This window comes from Chiloscyllium plagiosum, unplaced genomic scaffold (assembly GCF_037043375.1).
Source record: "Chiloscyllium plagiosum isolate Xiang-an unplaced genomic scaffold, Cpla_swu_hap1 HiC_scaffold_21, whole genome shotgun sequence".
Classification (NCBI taxonomy): Eukaryota; Metazoa; Chordata; class Chondrichthyes; order Orectolobiformes; family Hemiscylliidae; genus Chiloscyllium; species Chiloscyllium plagiosum.
In genome coordinates this window covers 31,195,865-31,213,356 of record NW_028270159.1, presented here as the reverse complement: position 1 = coordinate 31,213,356, position 17,492 = coordinate 31,195,865, and the positions used below count along the sequence as shown (strand labels likewise).

The 17,492-nt window shown below is 39.5% G+C and overlaps 1 protein-coding gene across 6 annotated transcripts in view; it reads left to right on the top strand.

Annotated features, from left to right (window-relative positions):
• Window positions 1-5,286, top strand: part of LOC122564798 (regulator of G protein signaling 3) — a 289,256-nt gene extending 283,970 nt beyond the window's left edge. For 5 of the 6 annotated variants that reach the window (XM_043720037.2, XM_043720031.2, XM_043720035.2 and 2 more), the window contains 4 exons: window positions 1,746-1,847; window positions 2,855-2,916; window positions 3,564-3,730; window positions 3,856-5,286. In XM_043720037.2, the coding sequence (XP_043575972.2) occupies window positions 1,746-1,847; window positions 2,855-2,916; window positions 3,564-3,730; window positions 3,856-4,041 (517 nt within the window). In that variant the 3' untranslated portion in view covers window positions 4,042-5,286. Of the gene's footprint in view, window positions 1-1,745; window positions 1,848-2,854; window positions 2,917-3,563; window positions 3,731-3,855 lie in introns of those variants that run through there. The other variant, XM_043720040.2, reaches the window with a different exon arrangement.
• Window positions 5,287-17,492: the final 12,206 nt, after the last annotated feature.

The following is a 17,492-nucleotide window of genomic DNA, read 5'->3' as shown; positions in this document are numbered from 1 at the left end:
AGGATGACAATCCAATAAAAAGATTTGAGATGAGAATTCAATACATAGCTTAGATGTGTATTTCTATCATGTATGTAATGAGCTAACAAGGTTAAAATGACTGATTACTTGATCAGATGCTTTACTGGGCCATATTGAATACAAACAAAATGTTGTTAAAGAAATACTGTTCATAAAAATGGAGAAAGCAGCACATCAAGAAATGTGTGTTGGATGTCTTGTCAGTTTTTAGAAAATTTTCTGTGCAACTGGAATTATAGCACCAACGCTTTCATTTGTTGCCACACACACCACCAACTATAGTATAATAAGCATTAAAATACAGTACAATGCTGTGATCTATCAGGTAGTAATGCTACATTATCCACATAAGGAAAATTGAATCTTTCTCAACAACATAGCAAAAAAAAATATGGTTTGTTTTACCAAAAGCATTAATTGGTTAAAAAAAAGTTAAAGGATTATCAGAAGATTTTCCATATTATCAGATAACTTTATTCATAAGCTGTTTAATTCATTCATCAGTTCAGCACATTCTGTCATCTTTGCCCAAATAAGTTTTCAGAAGGTGATGCTCTTTGATTCTATTTTACCATTCTTTTAAACCTTCCCTTCAAAAATCATTTTCTTTCATTTATTTGCTCAAGAAACAGAAAAAAAATCAAAGAGTTCTGTTCTTGTACCTATAGTTCGCAATTTTGTAAATTGTCAACAGAATTTATAGTCAAAAGAATTTTGAAAATGATCTTTTTTTTGCTTGAACAATACAGGCAGGTTTTGCAATTGATTTGCTAACCTCCCGCCAAAAAAGCCATTTGATTTGTTGCTATAGTAACCAGTTAAAGGAGTAGATAAATAGGCACCATTTGTTTCCTGTTTTAACATTTCAGTTGTTAGTGTGCTTTATTCACCAGAAGTAGGCAGGCAGACACTGACACAACTCTGAGTCAACTCGATTCTCCTTTCAAAAACGTGGGCATACAGGGTAGTCACTCCCACTTCCTGAATGCAAATACCATGAACCAGACAGCAACTTCAGTGTATAACAGGAATTCATGCTGCTCACTGCACAGTCCAGATGCTAGTTCCTCTGCAGGCCGGGGGATTGTAAAGGTTAGATTTTTATGGGTCACAAGTTTGTCTGAAGATCCTGAAACTATAGGAACAAAATAGAAGTTGCTGTAATATTCAGGAGACTGTTCAGATTGCTATTATTACTTGTTAATGAAGCCATCGCAAATCAAATGCAGTTAAGGGAAGGGAAAATATTTTCAAAACTAATCTGAACAAGTCGACTCTGAAAGATGCCATTTTTCAGAGATCTGTCAAAACCACTACCACATGAGTTTCATTCAGAAATGCTTTTGAGTTTGCTTCAGCGTACAAGTCCTGGTGGGGGCTTGCATCGACGGCACACCATGAAAGAGTAAGTTGAGTATGAACTTAGTTAATTTTAGAAGATAGAGGAAAGAAGCAAATATGTATGTATTAAAATGTTTGTCTTATCATTGGTGTACAAGCTCCAGCAGATTATTGCATAAGATTTCAGGAATACAAATTTTTTTTACTATTAGTAAATGAGAATGTTTTATTTCAGCAGTCATGCATGTTTCTTTGGGCAGTGTATTCAATCTAATAAATATTTTTTGTACTTAATTACTCAGTCAAGAATATATAATTTTCAAATAAACATTTTTCAATAACTGCTTAGAACTTACCTGTGTTTTTATTCTCTTTTCCAATAGGGCCAAAGATATGAAAAACCGCTTGGGATTTCTACGTCGACGGAATGAATCTGGTGGAGGCAGCAATGCTGCAAAACTCGATAAAGTCATTAAAACTGTGAAGTAGGTCTCAAACTTTGATTATTCATTTGAACTTAACTTTGTTTTCGTCAAACTGTTGAGGCTTGTAAAATGTAATCATTTTGAATTTCAGTTTTATGCATCGTTTCAAAGACCAAATAATGAAGTGAAAGAATGTTCTTTATAGTAAATCGATAATGGTGATGCACAGTTGCTATACTTTACTAAGCTAAAGCACTTTTCAAAGTTAAACATGAAGAATAATGATTACATTTATTTCCCAGTGATCATTCTGCATCACTTCACTAGTGAAGGAAACCTATTGAGTCACTTGATTGAAAGAATTATAACTCAGCCTTACTGTTAATATTTTTGAGTTTAAGTATCCAGTGTTGGACTTTGTGAGTACTAAATGTGTGTTAAAGTAACCTTGCTGGAGAAATAGATTGAGTGTGCTGTCTGAAAGCTGAATATGTGCAGACAGCTTATACATAGAATATACAAAGGCAGCTCTGTGGCCCACCTAGGAAAATGTGGTTCTGCACATGACAACATCTTGTTAGGAGTACTGGAAACATGCCTAGGAAAATCTGCATTTGCCTGCAAACCTCCACAAGAGATTTATTTATCTATTAGCTGTCTTATAGATGCCAACAAGACAGTGTTGTAGTCATGCTCTCTGATGCACAAAATCCTACAACATTGCCACAGATTTGAAAGATAGAAGGAAAAATAAGCACGCATATTTGTGTGAACTAAGGTTTCTGTTACTGTAAATCCCTTTGGAGATGAATCGGTCCAACTAAATCTAGAGCAGTATTGGTAACTCATGAGTTCGTTTAAAGATGAGGTGATGACTGACTATGCTGAAAAGTAAGTTTGCATAATGTGTCATAATGTAGGTGTTGATCAATTAGCTAGAGGTAGGAAGACACCACCTCAGTACGAGCCAACCAGATGATGAAGACTTGCTGTAATTGAATTGTTAAAATAAGTTAAAAGGCTTTGGAAATGTGTTTATTAACAAACTGCTGTACCTTTGCCTGCAGACCCTCATCAGAGGAAGCTCTAAAATGGGGAGAATCATTGGACAAACTTCTTATCCACAAATGTAAGCACTTGCTTATATATTTTCAGTTGTATATTGTACAGATATTGACATTGACTGTTAATCATTTAAGTAATTATTTCTAAGTTCAAAAACATTTAATTAGATGTGAAGTAATATGTAAGTTTATTAATAAGGGACTTATTCACGTCTAATATGCTAAAAATAAAACTGTGATATAATCATTAGTGGTAGTATTTTGAATAAACTGAAAATTAACTATTTTTGTAGTACTTAGATTCTCTGGCCTGCCCTGTGTTTCAAAATTTACTTGTGGTTATTTTGTGTTAACATTTTATACCTCTTTCCTACTTTCATACATCATAACTACTTCAGTTTATTAAAAATATTATGAGGAAAGTTCCATTGTTTGGGGTGTAACAAATAATTTAAATAAATTGTACATAAAGCAACTTAATTCAACATATATTGATATATCCATCTTTATCATCTTTGTTACATATATATGATCATACAATAAGCCTATCAACAATAAAATGTCAAACAGATGATTGGTAATAGACAAAACCTGAAGCCCAATTTTCTTCTTTGTACTAATGAAAAGACCATGCCACATATATTATTACCTTGTTCTTGTGTTTAGTCTGATGCATAATCTATATTTCATGTGTCACCAATTTGTTTTGCAGATGGATTAGCAGCTTTTCGAGCCTTTTTACGCACTGAATTCAGTGAAGAGAATCTTGAATTCTGGTTGGCATGTGAGGATTACAAAAAAGCCAAGTCACAATCTAAAATGACTTCAAAGGCCAAAAAGATTTTTGGAGAATATATTGCCATTCAATCCTGTAAAGAGGTAAGCAATGCTCTTCAGCATTTTTAATTAAATATGCTTCAAATAATAACAAATCTGAATACATTTCAGTGAAATGTTTGGGCGTTCAATATTAAAAATAATACTTTCTGGGACTTCTTTTAAAGGTTAACTTGGACTCCTATACAAGAGAACACACCAAGGAAAATCTTCAGAAAGTGTCACGGTCCTGCTTTGATCTTGCTCAAAAAAGGATATATGGTTTAATGGAAAAGGACTCTTATCCTCGATTCCTGAGATCAGACCTATACTTGGATTTGATAAATCAGAAGAAACAAAGTGCTGCATCATAGGTGCATGCATCTAATTTCCTGACAGGGACTTGGGACAAATTAATTGCTGTGTTTACATCATTGGAAAGAGAGGATCATCATTGCTGTTTATCTCAGCAACTTTGAAACCCACTTAAGTGGACTGAATCAGAACTCTGTATCAGAAGTTAGGTGCTTGTGAGATGAACAGGTTTGGACAATTTGGAAGAAAACAATCAGGTACTGTTTTACAGCAGGGTTTTGCTAAGAATTTCAGTTCCTCTCTGAGATTGGTATGTTGTTTTTGGAGTACATCCTTTTATGTATTTGTTGTGTAACAACAGCATAAGGACCTCCAGAACCATGGCAGCGAAACAGTTACCTTTACACTTCCAGTGTGCCAAAATACCCACCTTTCATTTTCTGGAGCAATGTATCTTTCCACAGCAGCATCAAGAGCCCCTTTTTGTGGGGTGTAGTAATAATTATGATCAAAGACAATCATAAAGGACCAGATCACCATTAAAAGCTGTGCTTTCAAGAACCAGAGAGTTCCTATCCATCCTCAAAGACTGAGCTTGCAAATTCTGCCTCTTCCAAGCTTTGTGAAAATTGAGACTGTGACAAGTATATTGGAAGAAACTACTTTGAAGAGGCATTTCTGTTGATGATATCATGGCACTTTCCACTTTCTTTTATGAACCTGTGTTCTTAGGTGGTACCAAGTGTGCATGCAACAGAAATGTATGAAATAGCTTTGTTATATGCTGATGAGGATTGAGCTATTTATTAGTATACCCAGATGCTTGATGCATTTCTAATAGGTAATATTCCTTGTTTTTCTTTCATTTGTTGAAGTGCAATATTTCAAGGTATGCTCTTTACCTTACATTAATTGTCATTGTAATATTTCCTGGAGTCTGTACAAATTATGTTGAAATCTGAAAGTTAATTTCCAGTTAATGTTTAACTTTAACTGTACATACCCCGGCAGCAGGCAGCTGGGGATTTTCCAGCTGTATATATAGTTCCTTACAAATTTTGAGTTTAATAATCCTAATATGAGACAGTAGATTAATGAACATGTAAATATGAATTGTCTCTTCAGTGCTACAAATGTTACAAGGGAGATAAAGTGGGAATGGTTTCGTTTAGTCTGGATGCTTGTAAAGGAATTCAAGGACAATGTATTTTTGTCAATTTTCATTGTTTACAGTGCAGTTTCTCCATAAAACAAAAAAGGAAGAAAAAAGATCTTTTTATGGTAAATAAACAATTGTTAACGAGCATTGTTATTCATTCTCAATTTATTCCCATTTATGTCTGAGTCTTATTTCTATTGACTAAATTAATCAATTAATTAATATCACTTGGTTCACTAGTCATTATATTAGACAATGTTCTCATGATACAAAAACCTACATTTATCCCATTTATAATGTGTTGTATCTCAGCAATTTATGTTTGGAAAGATCATGGGCCTTGGGTGTCCCTGCGCGTTTATTTATCCATCCTTCATTCTTTTGAGAATGTTGGTGAGTCACCTTCTATTTGATGGAGCTAGCCATTTCATAGTGCAGTTAAGAATCAACCATGTTTTCGTAGGGCAGGATTCTACCATAGGCTTCATGAGGAAAGGCTAGTGTCCTTCTCTAAAGTACATTAGTTTATACAGAAGACACCCAGCCCTAGCTCACCAATGCTTCCTCTTGACCTATCCACTGTCTTTGATTTGATAAGCTACTTGTTTAAACATCCAGTGTTAGATATGCAGAAATTTTCCCAATTTAATTATTGAGAAGTCACTGTATTCAGTGCCCTCCATAAACTTTGTTCCATAGTCATCAACTCCATCCTTTTTCCTGCCAATGACTGAGACTGGGCACACTTTTTGCAAGAGGCTTCTTATTTAATCCTGAGTTGCACTTCTGATTTCCATCGCAAAGTTTGGGTATATTGTGCCTGCACCACTGCCTGACTTCACCCTTGCCTCAGGTCATCTGCCATTGGATGCATAGATAAGGATACTTGCCTTTATTATTCGAGACATTAAAACAAGAGCAAGGAGGTTATGATGCAGCCATTTAGAGTATTAGTTCAGTCACAGCTGGAGTATTGTGTGCAGTTCTGGTCATCACGCTATAGGAAGGTTGTGATTGTGCAGAGCAGCTTCATCAGGATGTTTCCTGGGCTGGAGCGATTCAGCTATGAAGAAGGACTAGATAGGCTGGAGTTATTTTCCTTAGAGCAGAGAAGACTGAGGGGAAACCTGATTGAGATGTGCAAAGTTAGGAATGGCGTTGATAGAAAGAAACGTTTCCTCTTAGATGTGTCAATAGCCAGGGGTCACAGTTTAAAGGAACGAAGCAGGAAGTTTATAAGGGTCTAAGGGATAGAAAATTCACCCAGAGGGTTGTGCATATTTGAAACTCACTGTTCAAAAGGGTGGTAGGACATGAACCATCAAGACATTTAAAAAATATTGAGCACTTGAAGCATCATAGAATACCAAGCTGTAGGCTAAATGCTGGAAAATTGAATTAGAATTAGTAGATGCTTGATCATCAGCACAGGCACAATGGACCAAAAGAGTATGCAGAAAAATTCTGATGGTGAAACCATAATCCAAGGCTCTGTTATGTCTAGACTTGATAATTCCTATACAATGCTGGTAGCCCTCCTAGTTTGAACAACCCCTTATCTAACTAGAAACCTGCTTAAAACACGCCCATACTCGAACCACACCTAGACCTGTTCACTCGTTGCCATTGTATTTGCTGATCTGCATCAGCTGCTTGTTCAGCAATTACTCGATTTTAGAATTCTCTTACTCAAAGTTTGGGAGAAGATTTATAGCTTGGGTGCTTGTTGTTGTGGTTCTGTTCGCCGAGCTGGGAATTTGTGTTGCAGACGTTTCGTCCCCTGTCTAGGTGACATCCTCAGTGCTTGGGAGCCTCCTGTGAAGCACTTCTGTAATGTTTCCTCCGGCATTTATAGTGGATACAAACATCACAGAAGCGCTTCACAGGAGGCTCCCAAGTACTGAGGATGTCACCTAGACAGGGGACGAAATGTCTGCAACACACATTCCCAGCTCGGCGAACAGAACCACAATAATTCTCTTGCTTTTTTTCAAATCCCTCAATGGAGTAATCCTTCCCTTTCTCGGTAACCTCTTCCAACTACGCTGGCTTCTGAAATCTCTATACTCTTCCAGTTCAGGCCTTTTGCAAATGACTGATTTTGACCACTCTTCTATTAGTTGTCTTGCTTTCAGCTCTCTGGACACTAAGCTCCAGAATTTTCTTCCTAAATTCTATTGTCTCTGTTTTAAAGGTACTCCTTAAAACCTAACTGTTTCACCAAACTTCAGCTCGCCTGTCCTAACATATCCTTGTGTAGGGTCAATTTAAAGATGTAAAGACTTCTCTGAAGCACCTTGAGATAAAAATAAAGTGCTGGAGAAATTCAGCCAATCTCAAAGAACAGTAATGTTAGATTCTAAATATAAACACTGTTTTTTCTCCCACGGATGCTGCCAGACCTGCAGATCTCCAACATCCACAATATTTTACCTTTATTCAAGCACCTTGCATGCCTTACTGCTGTCAAAGTCACTTTTCGTGTGCTCAAATCTTCTCGAGAGATATAGACAAATCATCTGTCCAGTATTTCCACTGATGTTTTACATTTAGATCGAATGAACCACTTTATGTAGAGTCGTAGACATGTGTAGCATGGAAACAGACCCTTCGATCCAACTCATCCATTCTGACCAAATATCCTAAATAAATCTAGTCCCATTTACTTGCACATGGCCCATATCCCTCCACACCCGTCCTACTCATGTACGCACCCAGACCCCTTTTTATGTTGTAATTGTACCAGCCTCCACCACTTCCTCTAGCAACTCATTCCATACACTCACCACCCTTTTAAAAAGATGCCCCTTAAGTGCTTTTAAATTTTTCCCCTCTCACTTTAAACCTATGCCCTCTAGTTCTGGACTACCCTACTTTGGGGAAAAGATCTTGACTAATCACCCTTTCCATGCCCCTCAAGATTTTCTAACCTTAAGGTCAACCTGCAGCCTCCAATGCTCCAGCCTCTCCCTCCATCATCCTTGTAGGCCTTTACTGAATCCTTTCAAGTTTCACAACATCTTTTCTATAGCAAGGAGACCAGACTTGAGTGCAGTATTCCATAAGCAGCCTAACCAATGTCCTGTATGGCCGCAACTTGACCTCCCAACTACTACACTGGATGCACTGATCAACAAAGGCAAGGGTACTAAATACCACCTTCACTACCCTGTGTACCTGCAATTCCCTTTCAAGGAACTATGAACTTGCACCCAAGGTCTCTCTGTTTGATATCACTCCTCAGGACCTTGCCATTAAGCGTATAAGTCCTGTCCTGATTTGCCTTGCCAAAACGCAGTGCCTCTCATTGATCTAAATTAAACTCCATCTGCCACTTCTCGGCCCATTGGCCCATCTGTCCAAGGTCCTGTTGTACTCTGAGGTAATCTTCTTTGCTGTCCACTACACCTCCAATTTTGGTGTCATCTGCAAACTTAATAATTCACATCCAAATCATTTATGTAAATGATGAAAAGCAGCAGACCCAGTACTGATCCTTGCAGCACGCTGCTGATCACTGACCTCCATTCTGAAAAGTACTTGAACTGTAAGAACTGCGCTGTTCTTAATTATGTCCACAAAGTCATTGAAGATGAGGGCCAAACAAAATGCTCTGACAGGCTGTCTGTAAAAGGTGAAAATCCATCTATTTTGGTAAATGCCATTGATATTTTCTGATATTTTTAAATAGGAAGCACAGGAGTACAATTTAAACCTTCCACCAAAATCTTCAAAAAGCCTATGTAAGTTAACAATAATTATTTATTCCAATTTGAATCCTTAATGTGCATTTATTATACAGCTATTATGGAATGCAGTTGGAAATGTTGGCAACCTGTACCACATGCCAGAGGAGTTACATCCCCTTGTGAAAGAAGAAACTAAGGGATTTTCTTTCATGAAAAGGGTCACGATGGCCATAACAACAGTGAAATTTAATTAACATTTTAACTACAAGACTCCTTGCAACCCATGCAGACTATTTAAATGCAGATAGCTGCACCAACAATTAGCTCAGTACCAAACTACGTATGCTGCTACCTCATCATGCCACCCTAACTACTAAATGCACAGCAATTTTCCCATCATATAAAAGGCATACTTGTTACCCATAGAAAAGCTTAAGTTCACCAGTGACTAAAGAATGTCTGCATAGCTGGCAGGATGTTGACGTATATGAAGCAAAGTACAATCATTTTTTGCCACATAGGCAAAAAACTGCCACAAGCTCACAGTCAGAAAAGACAGTAAAACAGTTTGAAGACAATGGCCTCAAAATCCAACATGGTAAAGCCAGTCACTTTGAAATGTATTGTCTACACAGAAAATTATGAATAGAAATTAAGTTCAGGTACGTAGCTCATTCATTAGCAAGTACATGTAAGTAAACAATAACAAAAAAGAAATGCACAATAATCGCAAAAATCGAGTTTTAAAGTATTTATTCAAACTGTTCCCATGTAAGTAGAATAATTAGCCAGTGAATCCATGTAGATGTTACATCCTGAGTATATAAATGTACCGACCTTAGTAGAAAATGATTCCTGCACTGCTCTTCATGTTTCTTACTTGAAGTATGCAGAATCAACTCTGTGTCCAAACCTGTCTTTTTTTTAACCTCAATGCTTTAGTTAATAACGTCTTACACATATACACCTTCCACACTGTATCTGGCTCCCACCAGCACTATTTAAAAAGATCATCACATTCTTGCATGTTTGTTGTTGATTAAATTCTGTAAGTTCTGTCTGAGTTTGGGGAAGGGGGTCCAGTGTTTTATAGATTTGGTAAAATTGACAAGGAGAGCTGCTGCTCATGGAGAAGGGTCGGGTTCTATAGTTGCCAGGCCCCTGGGGCTGGAATAACCCAGGCAGTTGGAGCAGAGGTAGCAAAGTTGTCAGCGGAGGGCAGACGGGCAGAGAGCTCTCAGCAGAGGCCTTTGCCATGTCGGATTTTCTAGGAGCGCATCTTCTGTCTCCATCTCAGCAGAACTAGTGTATTTGGTGATTGCAATTCAATCCTGCCTCTTGGAGTCACATCTACAGCTTCAGGGCAGGGCAAGGACAGGACTGTCAGTGATTGTGAAGGTGAACATGGTCATGAATTTCTTTGCATGCTGATCCTTCCAAACTGTAACAGACAAGTTCGTCAACATTCAGTTGTTTGCTTGTCCCATACTCTATCCAGGAGAAAGAATTTGCTTGTTTTCTCACTGAACAGGGAGATGATGTCCCCAGTCATGTTGGTCTTTTTCATTGTCCAAAGTCTGACTGACTATCATCACCTTAGTTCAATAAGAAAATCAGTGGTTCCTGAGAATAAAACATCAGGCTCCAACTGTTCAGCAGTTCCACACCTTAACTTCCCTCAGATCATTATTGCATCTTCTTGACCACAATCTTGAAATAAAAGTGACCAGGAAGAAACCATTCAGCTGTCTTTATCCAACAAAATTCCAATGTTCCGCACAATACTAAACTAATCACTCTGCTGCACTCGTTCAGTGTCCAGCTTGCAGGTGGTGCCTGAGCTGTTTCTCATCAGTGGTGTTATCATTGTGGCCGCAGCAGGGTAGATGAAGAGCTGTCAACTGTTAGTAAATTAAACTGCAGATGACCTTGCAGCTTGCCCTTAATCAGCTCCAGATTTTTGAGATTTGGATTTAGTGTGGGTGGTAGTTGTCATTCTAGGACAGGAGACTGAGCAAGGGTTCATCCTCCTCACTACCTTTGCTAGTGCCCTGAGATGTGTTAGGGATGTCTTCAGCTACCTCAATCGCTATGAGAGCCTGGAGACCCCTTTAAGGCATTATATCAACAGCCATGTTGGCAACAATCTGAGAAAGCTGAGATTTCACGACGACATTAAAGATTAGTAGATTAACTGGAATTTTGAAATCAAAATAGAAAATGTTGCCAATATTCTATCTCAGGCTCCACCCATGGAGAAACAGATTAAATTTTTCAGACAGATTACCTTTCACCAGAAAGTGATCAGGTGACCTCTGTCTGAACTTACACTGTAGCCTAAGATGTTGGCTGAATTATACTTCAGCAATTGCAAGTTTCCAGGGAATCCAGGCTTGATCTACTCAATCTTCTGCACAGGACAATTGCATATGATTTCATTTCAGGGACCTGCCTAATGAACCTTTGTTACATTCTCTCCTGGGTAAATGTGCCCCTCATTCGATGAGGAGACCAAAACAGCACACGACAATCTAGGTGTGGCCTTTCCAAGAATGTCCTGTATGATAGTGGCACAATGTTACATTTCAGTCACTTTGTAGCAAAGCCAACATTCCGTTTGCCTTCCCCATTTCAGTTTGCTCCTGCCACCTATTGTAGTATCTTGTCCTGCAAAAGAGAAGGGAATGTGTCAGTGACTATAATGTGTTTGGGTGGTGTTCCTGGCCAGGCTGTGAGATATGGGTGTATGGCTCCAACGATGCAGGTATGGCAAAGGCAGAAGGAAGTGAAGATTAGTGTTTTTTGGTGCTATTTGAACATTGTTGGCAAGGACATTTGTTGCCTATCACCACTTTATCTTGAACTGAATGGATTGCTAGGACTTTTCAGAGGGCAGTCAAGAGTCAAACACATTGCTGTGGATCATGGAGTGACATGTAGACCAGAGCAGATAAAGTAAATGGACCTTGTCCCTTCGAGGACATTAGTGAACAATGTGGGTTTTCAGAACAATTGATGACAGCTATCATAGTCACCATTTCTGAGACTAGCTTTTCAATTCCAGCTTTTAAATTTTTCTAATCAACATCTTTAGAGATGTTACGACACTCCTCTTGAGTAGGTAGGATTTGACCCCATGCCTCTTGGCTCAGAGTAGGACCATTAATTTCCAATTTTAGATTTTTCCATAGGAAAGGGTAATGTAAAGTCACCATAATCCCAGACAGGTGCTCTCTCATTAGAGAGAAAGGGAGAGAGAGAGAGACAACTAGTGGTGAGTTTAACCTAAGGGTCACCTTAAGTCAGATGAGGGGCAAGCTTGAGAAGACAGGACCTTCATGGTAACCTCAGCCAGTGTGAGAATTGAACCCACACTGTTAGCTTCACTCTGTATTGCAAACCAACCATCTGGCCAACTGAGCTAATCAAACCCCAAATTCCAGGTATTAATCATTTTAATTTAAATACCAAGAGTTGCCATGATGAGATTTGAACCAATATCCCCAAAGACAGACTGTTATCTTGAGCCTCTTGATTAATTGTGATATTTCCATTACTCACCTCCCTCATGAAGTGAACAGAGCGTGAGGCCAGTGGTCCATGTGGTAGGGGATGATAATATGAAGAATCCATTCACTGAAAGTGACTATTCATGAGACCATTTAACTTATTTTAAACTGTATCCAAGTCTTTGCGTGTCAGACTGCTGGCATTGATCACTTTAAGCATTTGTTCCCACTGCCATCTTGGTCTTTGTCTGTTGATTTAATTGAGGAAATGAGAGACTAATTTTTCCTATCCACCTTTTAAGTACATTAGAGATAAAAGTGTTTATAAGCCATCTGACCCTATAAGCCTGCACCACCATTCAACAAAAACATAGCCATGATTCAACTTTAACTTTTCCTTCCCACATCACCCCACAGCTCCTAACTTCCTTAATACAAAAAAATCAATTGACCTTGGTCTTAGATTTAGTAACAATTGAGCATTGATGGCACTCTGACATCAAGAATTCCAAAGAGCCACAACCTTTTGAGTAGTGTCTATTAGCCTCTTACATAGCTCAGGTATTTCTAAGTGTCAGTAAAGAAGAGAATTTCTCTGTATTTGAACATATTTAATTTTCACAGTGAAGGTTTCAAATGTGTGGGATGAACTTACAGGTAAATGTATAAATTATCAAATATTTTGAAACTTTACATTGGGCCAAAATGAATAATTGGAGTTCAGTCAAACCGTTTTAAGGTGTACTTTTAAATTGTATGACAGCACAGGCAGCAGAGTTTTGAACAAACTACAGCTTGCATAGGATGGAGAATATTGGAAGAATTGAACTTGGAGATGAGGAACTGGCGTTGGACCTGGAGGGAGTAATGTTATGGAATTGGAAACAGGTGACGTTAATAAGGGTTAGGATTTGTGGTTTGAAAGTTAACTCCCATTCAAACAAGTCATTCAAATTGTACAATTTTTGGTTTACTTTGTGCAGTCATTAAAGAAAGGATTTAGGAGATCAGTATGAAGTTTCAGTTGGGAGTCAAGAAATAATGATTTTGTTCAACTGAAGTTCAATCCATAACTTATTGCAGAAATGCCAGGAACAGGTGAGTTAAGCATTGTTACAGATCTTTATACCTTGGAGTCATTGACATTCATGTGGAGAGATAGCAGCTAGATGGAGACTACTTAGGAGCCAAAAGGTCAGGAATATGCAGGTACAGGAAAAGAAACCATTAGAGGAGTTATGAGTTCATCTTGAAATGTAAAATATCTTAAAAACTACATGAAAAAATAAGGTTGTTGGAAATAAGAATATTTTAACAACTTGAAAATGAGGAACACTCAATTTGTTTCAAAGCAATTTCACTCTTGATGATCAATTGTTGATTGTTATAAACACAACTTTTTCATTTTGTTTCTCATCATCTTTAAGATATACACATTTTTGTGATAAAATTGCTTCCTTTCTAAACGACTTAATGGAAAAAGAATGTGTCGAGCTGGTTTGTACTGAAACAAACTAAGGAAAGATGTGCTTAGCTTCACCTTTTTATGGTTATAATGAGGTAACAATGCTTTTAAGTTCCACAATCACAAGGTGTGACTAATACATGTGAACAGAGTTTCCAGGATGACACATTTCCTGAGCTTGTGCTCTCTGACCCTCCAACTGATGCAATTAAAGCTAAAAGCACAAATATGGGAAGAGTATTCGACTCATGTTATATGACTATAAAAGATCCTTTAGATCCTGTAGAGATACTAAGTAAATAATATAACATAAAATCTTCAACAAAGATACATTATAAGTGATTGACATAATGAGTCATAGAGTCAGGGAGTCCTAGTCATACAGCATGGAAACCGATCCTTTGGTCCACCTAGTCCACACCTGCTATGTTCCCAAATTAAACTAGTCCCACCTACCTGTACTTGGCCCATAATACCTCAAAATCTTTCCTATTCATAAACTTAACTAGATATATTTTAAATGTTGTAACTGTACCTGCATCTACCTCTTTCTCTGGCAGCTCATTCCAAACATGAACCACTTCCTGTGTAAAAAAAGTTGCCTCTCATGTCCTTTTTAAATCTTTACCCTCTCACCTTAAAATTTTGAACTTCCCACCCTATAGGGAAAAGACCCTTATCATTCACCTTATCTATACCCCTCATGATTTTATAAACATCAATAAGGTCACCTCTCAACTGCCTATTTTCAGGTGAAAAAAGTCCCAATCTTTCCAGTCTATTTTTATATCACAAACCCTCCATTCCCAGTAACATCCTAATAAATCTTTTCTGAACCTTCTCCAGTTTAATAATATCCCTCCTATAACAGGATGACTAGAACTGTACACAGTACTGCAAAAGAGACCTCACCAACATCCTGTATAGCCTCAAAATGACATTCCAACTCCTATACTCAAAGGTCTGAGCAATGAAGGCAAGCGTGCTATTTGCATTCCAACCTCATAGTTTGGGTGCCCCACACCGCCCGATTCTATCTCCTTCCCAAGATCCACAAGCCTGACCACCCCGGCGACCTATTGTCTCAGCCTGCTCCTGCCCCACCGAACTCATTTCCACCTACTTTGATACTGTCCTATCCCCCCTGTGTCAGGAAATCCCCACATACATTCGGGACACCACCCATGCCCCCCCCACCTCCTCCAAGACTTCCGTTTCCCTGGCCCCCAATGCTTCATCTTCACCATTGACAGCCAATCCCTCTACACCTCCATCCACCATGACCAGGGCCTCCAAGCCCCCCATTTCTTCCTCTCCCGACATTCCCACCAGTACCGTTCCACTGACACTCTCATTCTTTGGCTAAACTGGTCTTCACCCTTAACAATTTCTCCTTCAAATCCTCCCACATCCTCCAGATGAAAGGGGTAGCTATGCCTGTCTCTTTGTTGGCGACGTAGAAAAGTCCATCTTCCATAGTTATACCGGCACCACTCCCCACCTCTTCCTCTGCTACATTGATGACTGCATCGGCGCCACCTTGTTCTCCAACGAGGAGGTTGAACAGTTCATCAACTTCACCAACAAATTCCACCCCGACCTTAAATTCACCTGACCCATCTCTGATACCTCCCTCCCCTTCCTGGACCTCTCCATCTCCATCAATGACGGCCATCTCAATACTGACATTTTTTACAAACCCACCAACTCCCACAGCTACCTGGATTACACCTCTTCCCACCCTACCTCCTGCAAAAATGCCATCCCGTATTCCCAGTTCCTCCGCCTCCACGTATCTGCTTCCAGGAGGACTAGTTCCACCACAGACCGCACCACATGGCCTCCTTCTTTAAAGACTGTAATTTCCCTTCCCATGTGGTTGAAGATGCCCTCCAATGCATCTCATCCACATCCAGCACCTCCGCCCTCAAAACCCACCCCTCCAACCGCAATAAGGACAGAACGCCCCGGTCCTCACCTTCCATCCTACTGACCTTCGCATAAACCACATCATCCAATGACATTTCTGCCATCTATAAATGGACCCCAACACCAGGGATATATTTCCCTCCCCACCCCATCCACTTTCCAAAAAGACCATTCCCTCCGTGACTACCTGGTCAGGTCCACGCCCCCAACAACCCACCCTCCCGTCCTGGCACCTTCCCCTGCCACCGCAGGAATTGCAAAACCTGCGCCCACCCCTCTCCCCTCACCCCTCACCTCCATCCAAGGCCCCAAAGGAGCCTTCCACATCCATCAAAAGTTTCACCTGCACTTCCACAAATGTCATTTATTATATCCCAATGCGGTCTCCTTTACATTGGGGAGAATGGACGCCTTCTCGCAGTGCATTTTAGGGAACATCTCTGGGGCACCCACATCAATCAACCCCACCGCTCCGTGGCCAAACATTTCAACTCCCCCTCCCACTCTGCCGAAGACATGCAGGTCCTGGGCCTCCTTCACCGCCGCTCCCTCACCACCCGACGCCTGGAGGAAGAATGCCTCATTTTCCGCCTCGGAACACTTCAACCCCAGGGCATCAATGAGGACTTCACCAGTTTTCTCATTTCCAGTCCCCGCACCTTACCCCAGTTCCAACCTTCCAGCTCAGCACCATCCTCATGCCCTGTCCTACTTGGCAATCTCCCTTCCCACCTATCAGCTCCACCCTCCCCTCTGACCTATCACCTTTACCCCCACCTCCATCCACCTATTGCACTCTCAGCTACCTTCTCCCCAGCCCCACCCCACTCCCATTTATCTCTCCACCCCCGTGGCTCCTAGCCTCATTCCTGAGGAATGGCTCCTGCCCGAAACATCTATTTTCCTGCTCCTCGGATGCTGCCTGGCCTGCTGTGCTCTTCTAGCACCATTCTAATCTTGTCTGTTCTTTACCACCTTGTCTACCTGTGATGCAAAATTCAAAATACTTTGTACCTGAACCTCTAGGTCTTTCTATTCCACTACCCAGGGCTCTACCATTAATTGTATAAGTCTATTTTTGTTTGATTTACAAAATTCAATACCTCATATTTATCCAAATTAAACTCCCATCTGCTATTCCTCAGCCCTTCGACCCAATTTATCAAGATCTCCTTATAATCTTAGATAACCTTCACAGTCCACTATACCATCAATTTTGGTGTCTTTTGCAAACTTACTAACTTAACCACAAAGTATATTATAATCAATATTCACAGTAAGCTAGGTAGTTCCTATACAGCCCGCAAAACAGGTCACCTCTTTCAGTTGCAACATTTTACAGGTGCCATACATTAAAGTTAATCATCCATACACTCCAAATAAAACTAAATGAAAATTTGGTGATCATTGTAGTTGAGTATCATATAGGTAGGACATTATTCCAGAAAGATAATATAGCCATAAGCAAACTATTCTAAAGTAAGCACTGCTGTATGGACGGAATAATTTTGATACAACTGGTTTCTTTAAGCATGAAGCAATTGCCAAATGGAAAAACTATATATACACCTTCCGTAGTTTTTTATTCCATGGGGCGTTGGCATATTTGGCTAAGTCAGCATGTATGGCCTATCTATGTTTGCTCAGAGGGCAGTATTGAGTCAACCACATTGCTGTGGGTCTGGAGTCACATGTAGGCCAGACTGGATAAGGATGGCAGGTTCTCCTTCCCTAAAGGACATGAGTGAACTAGATGGAA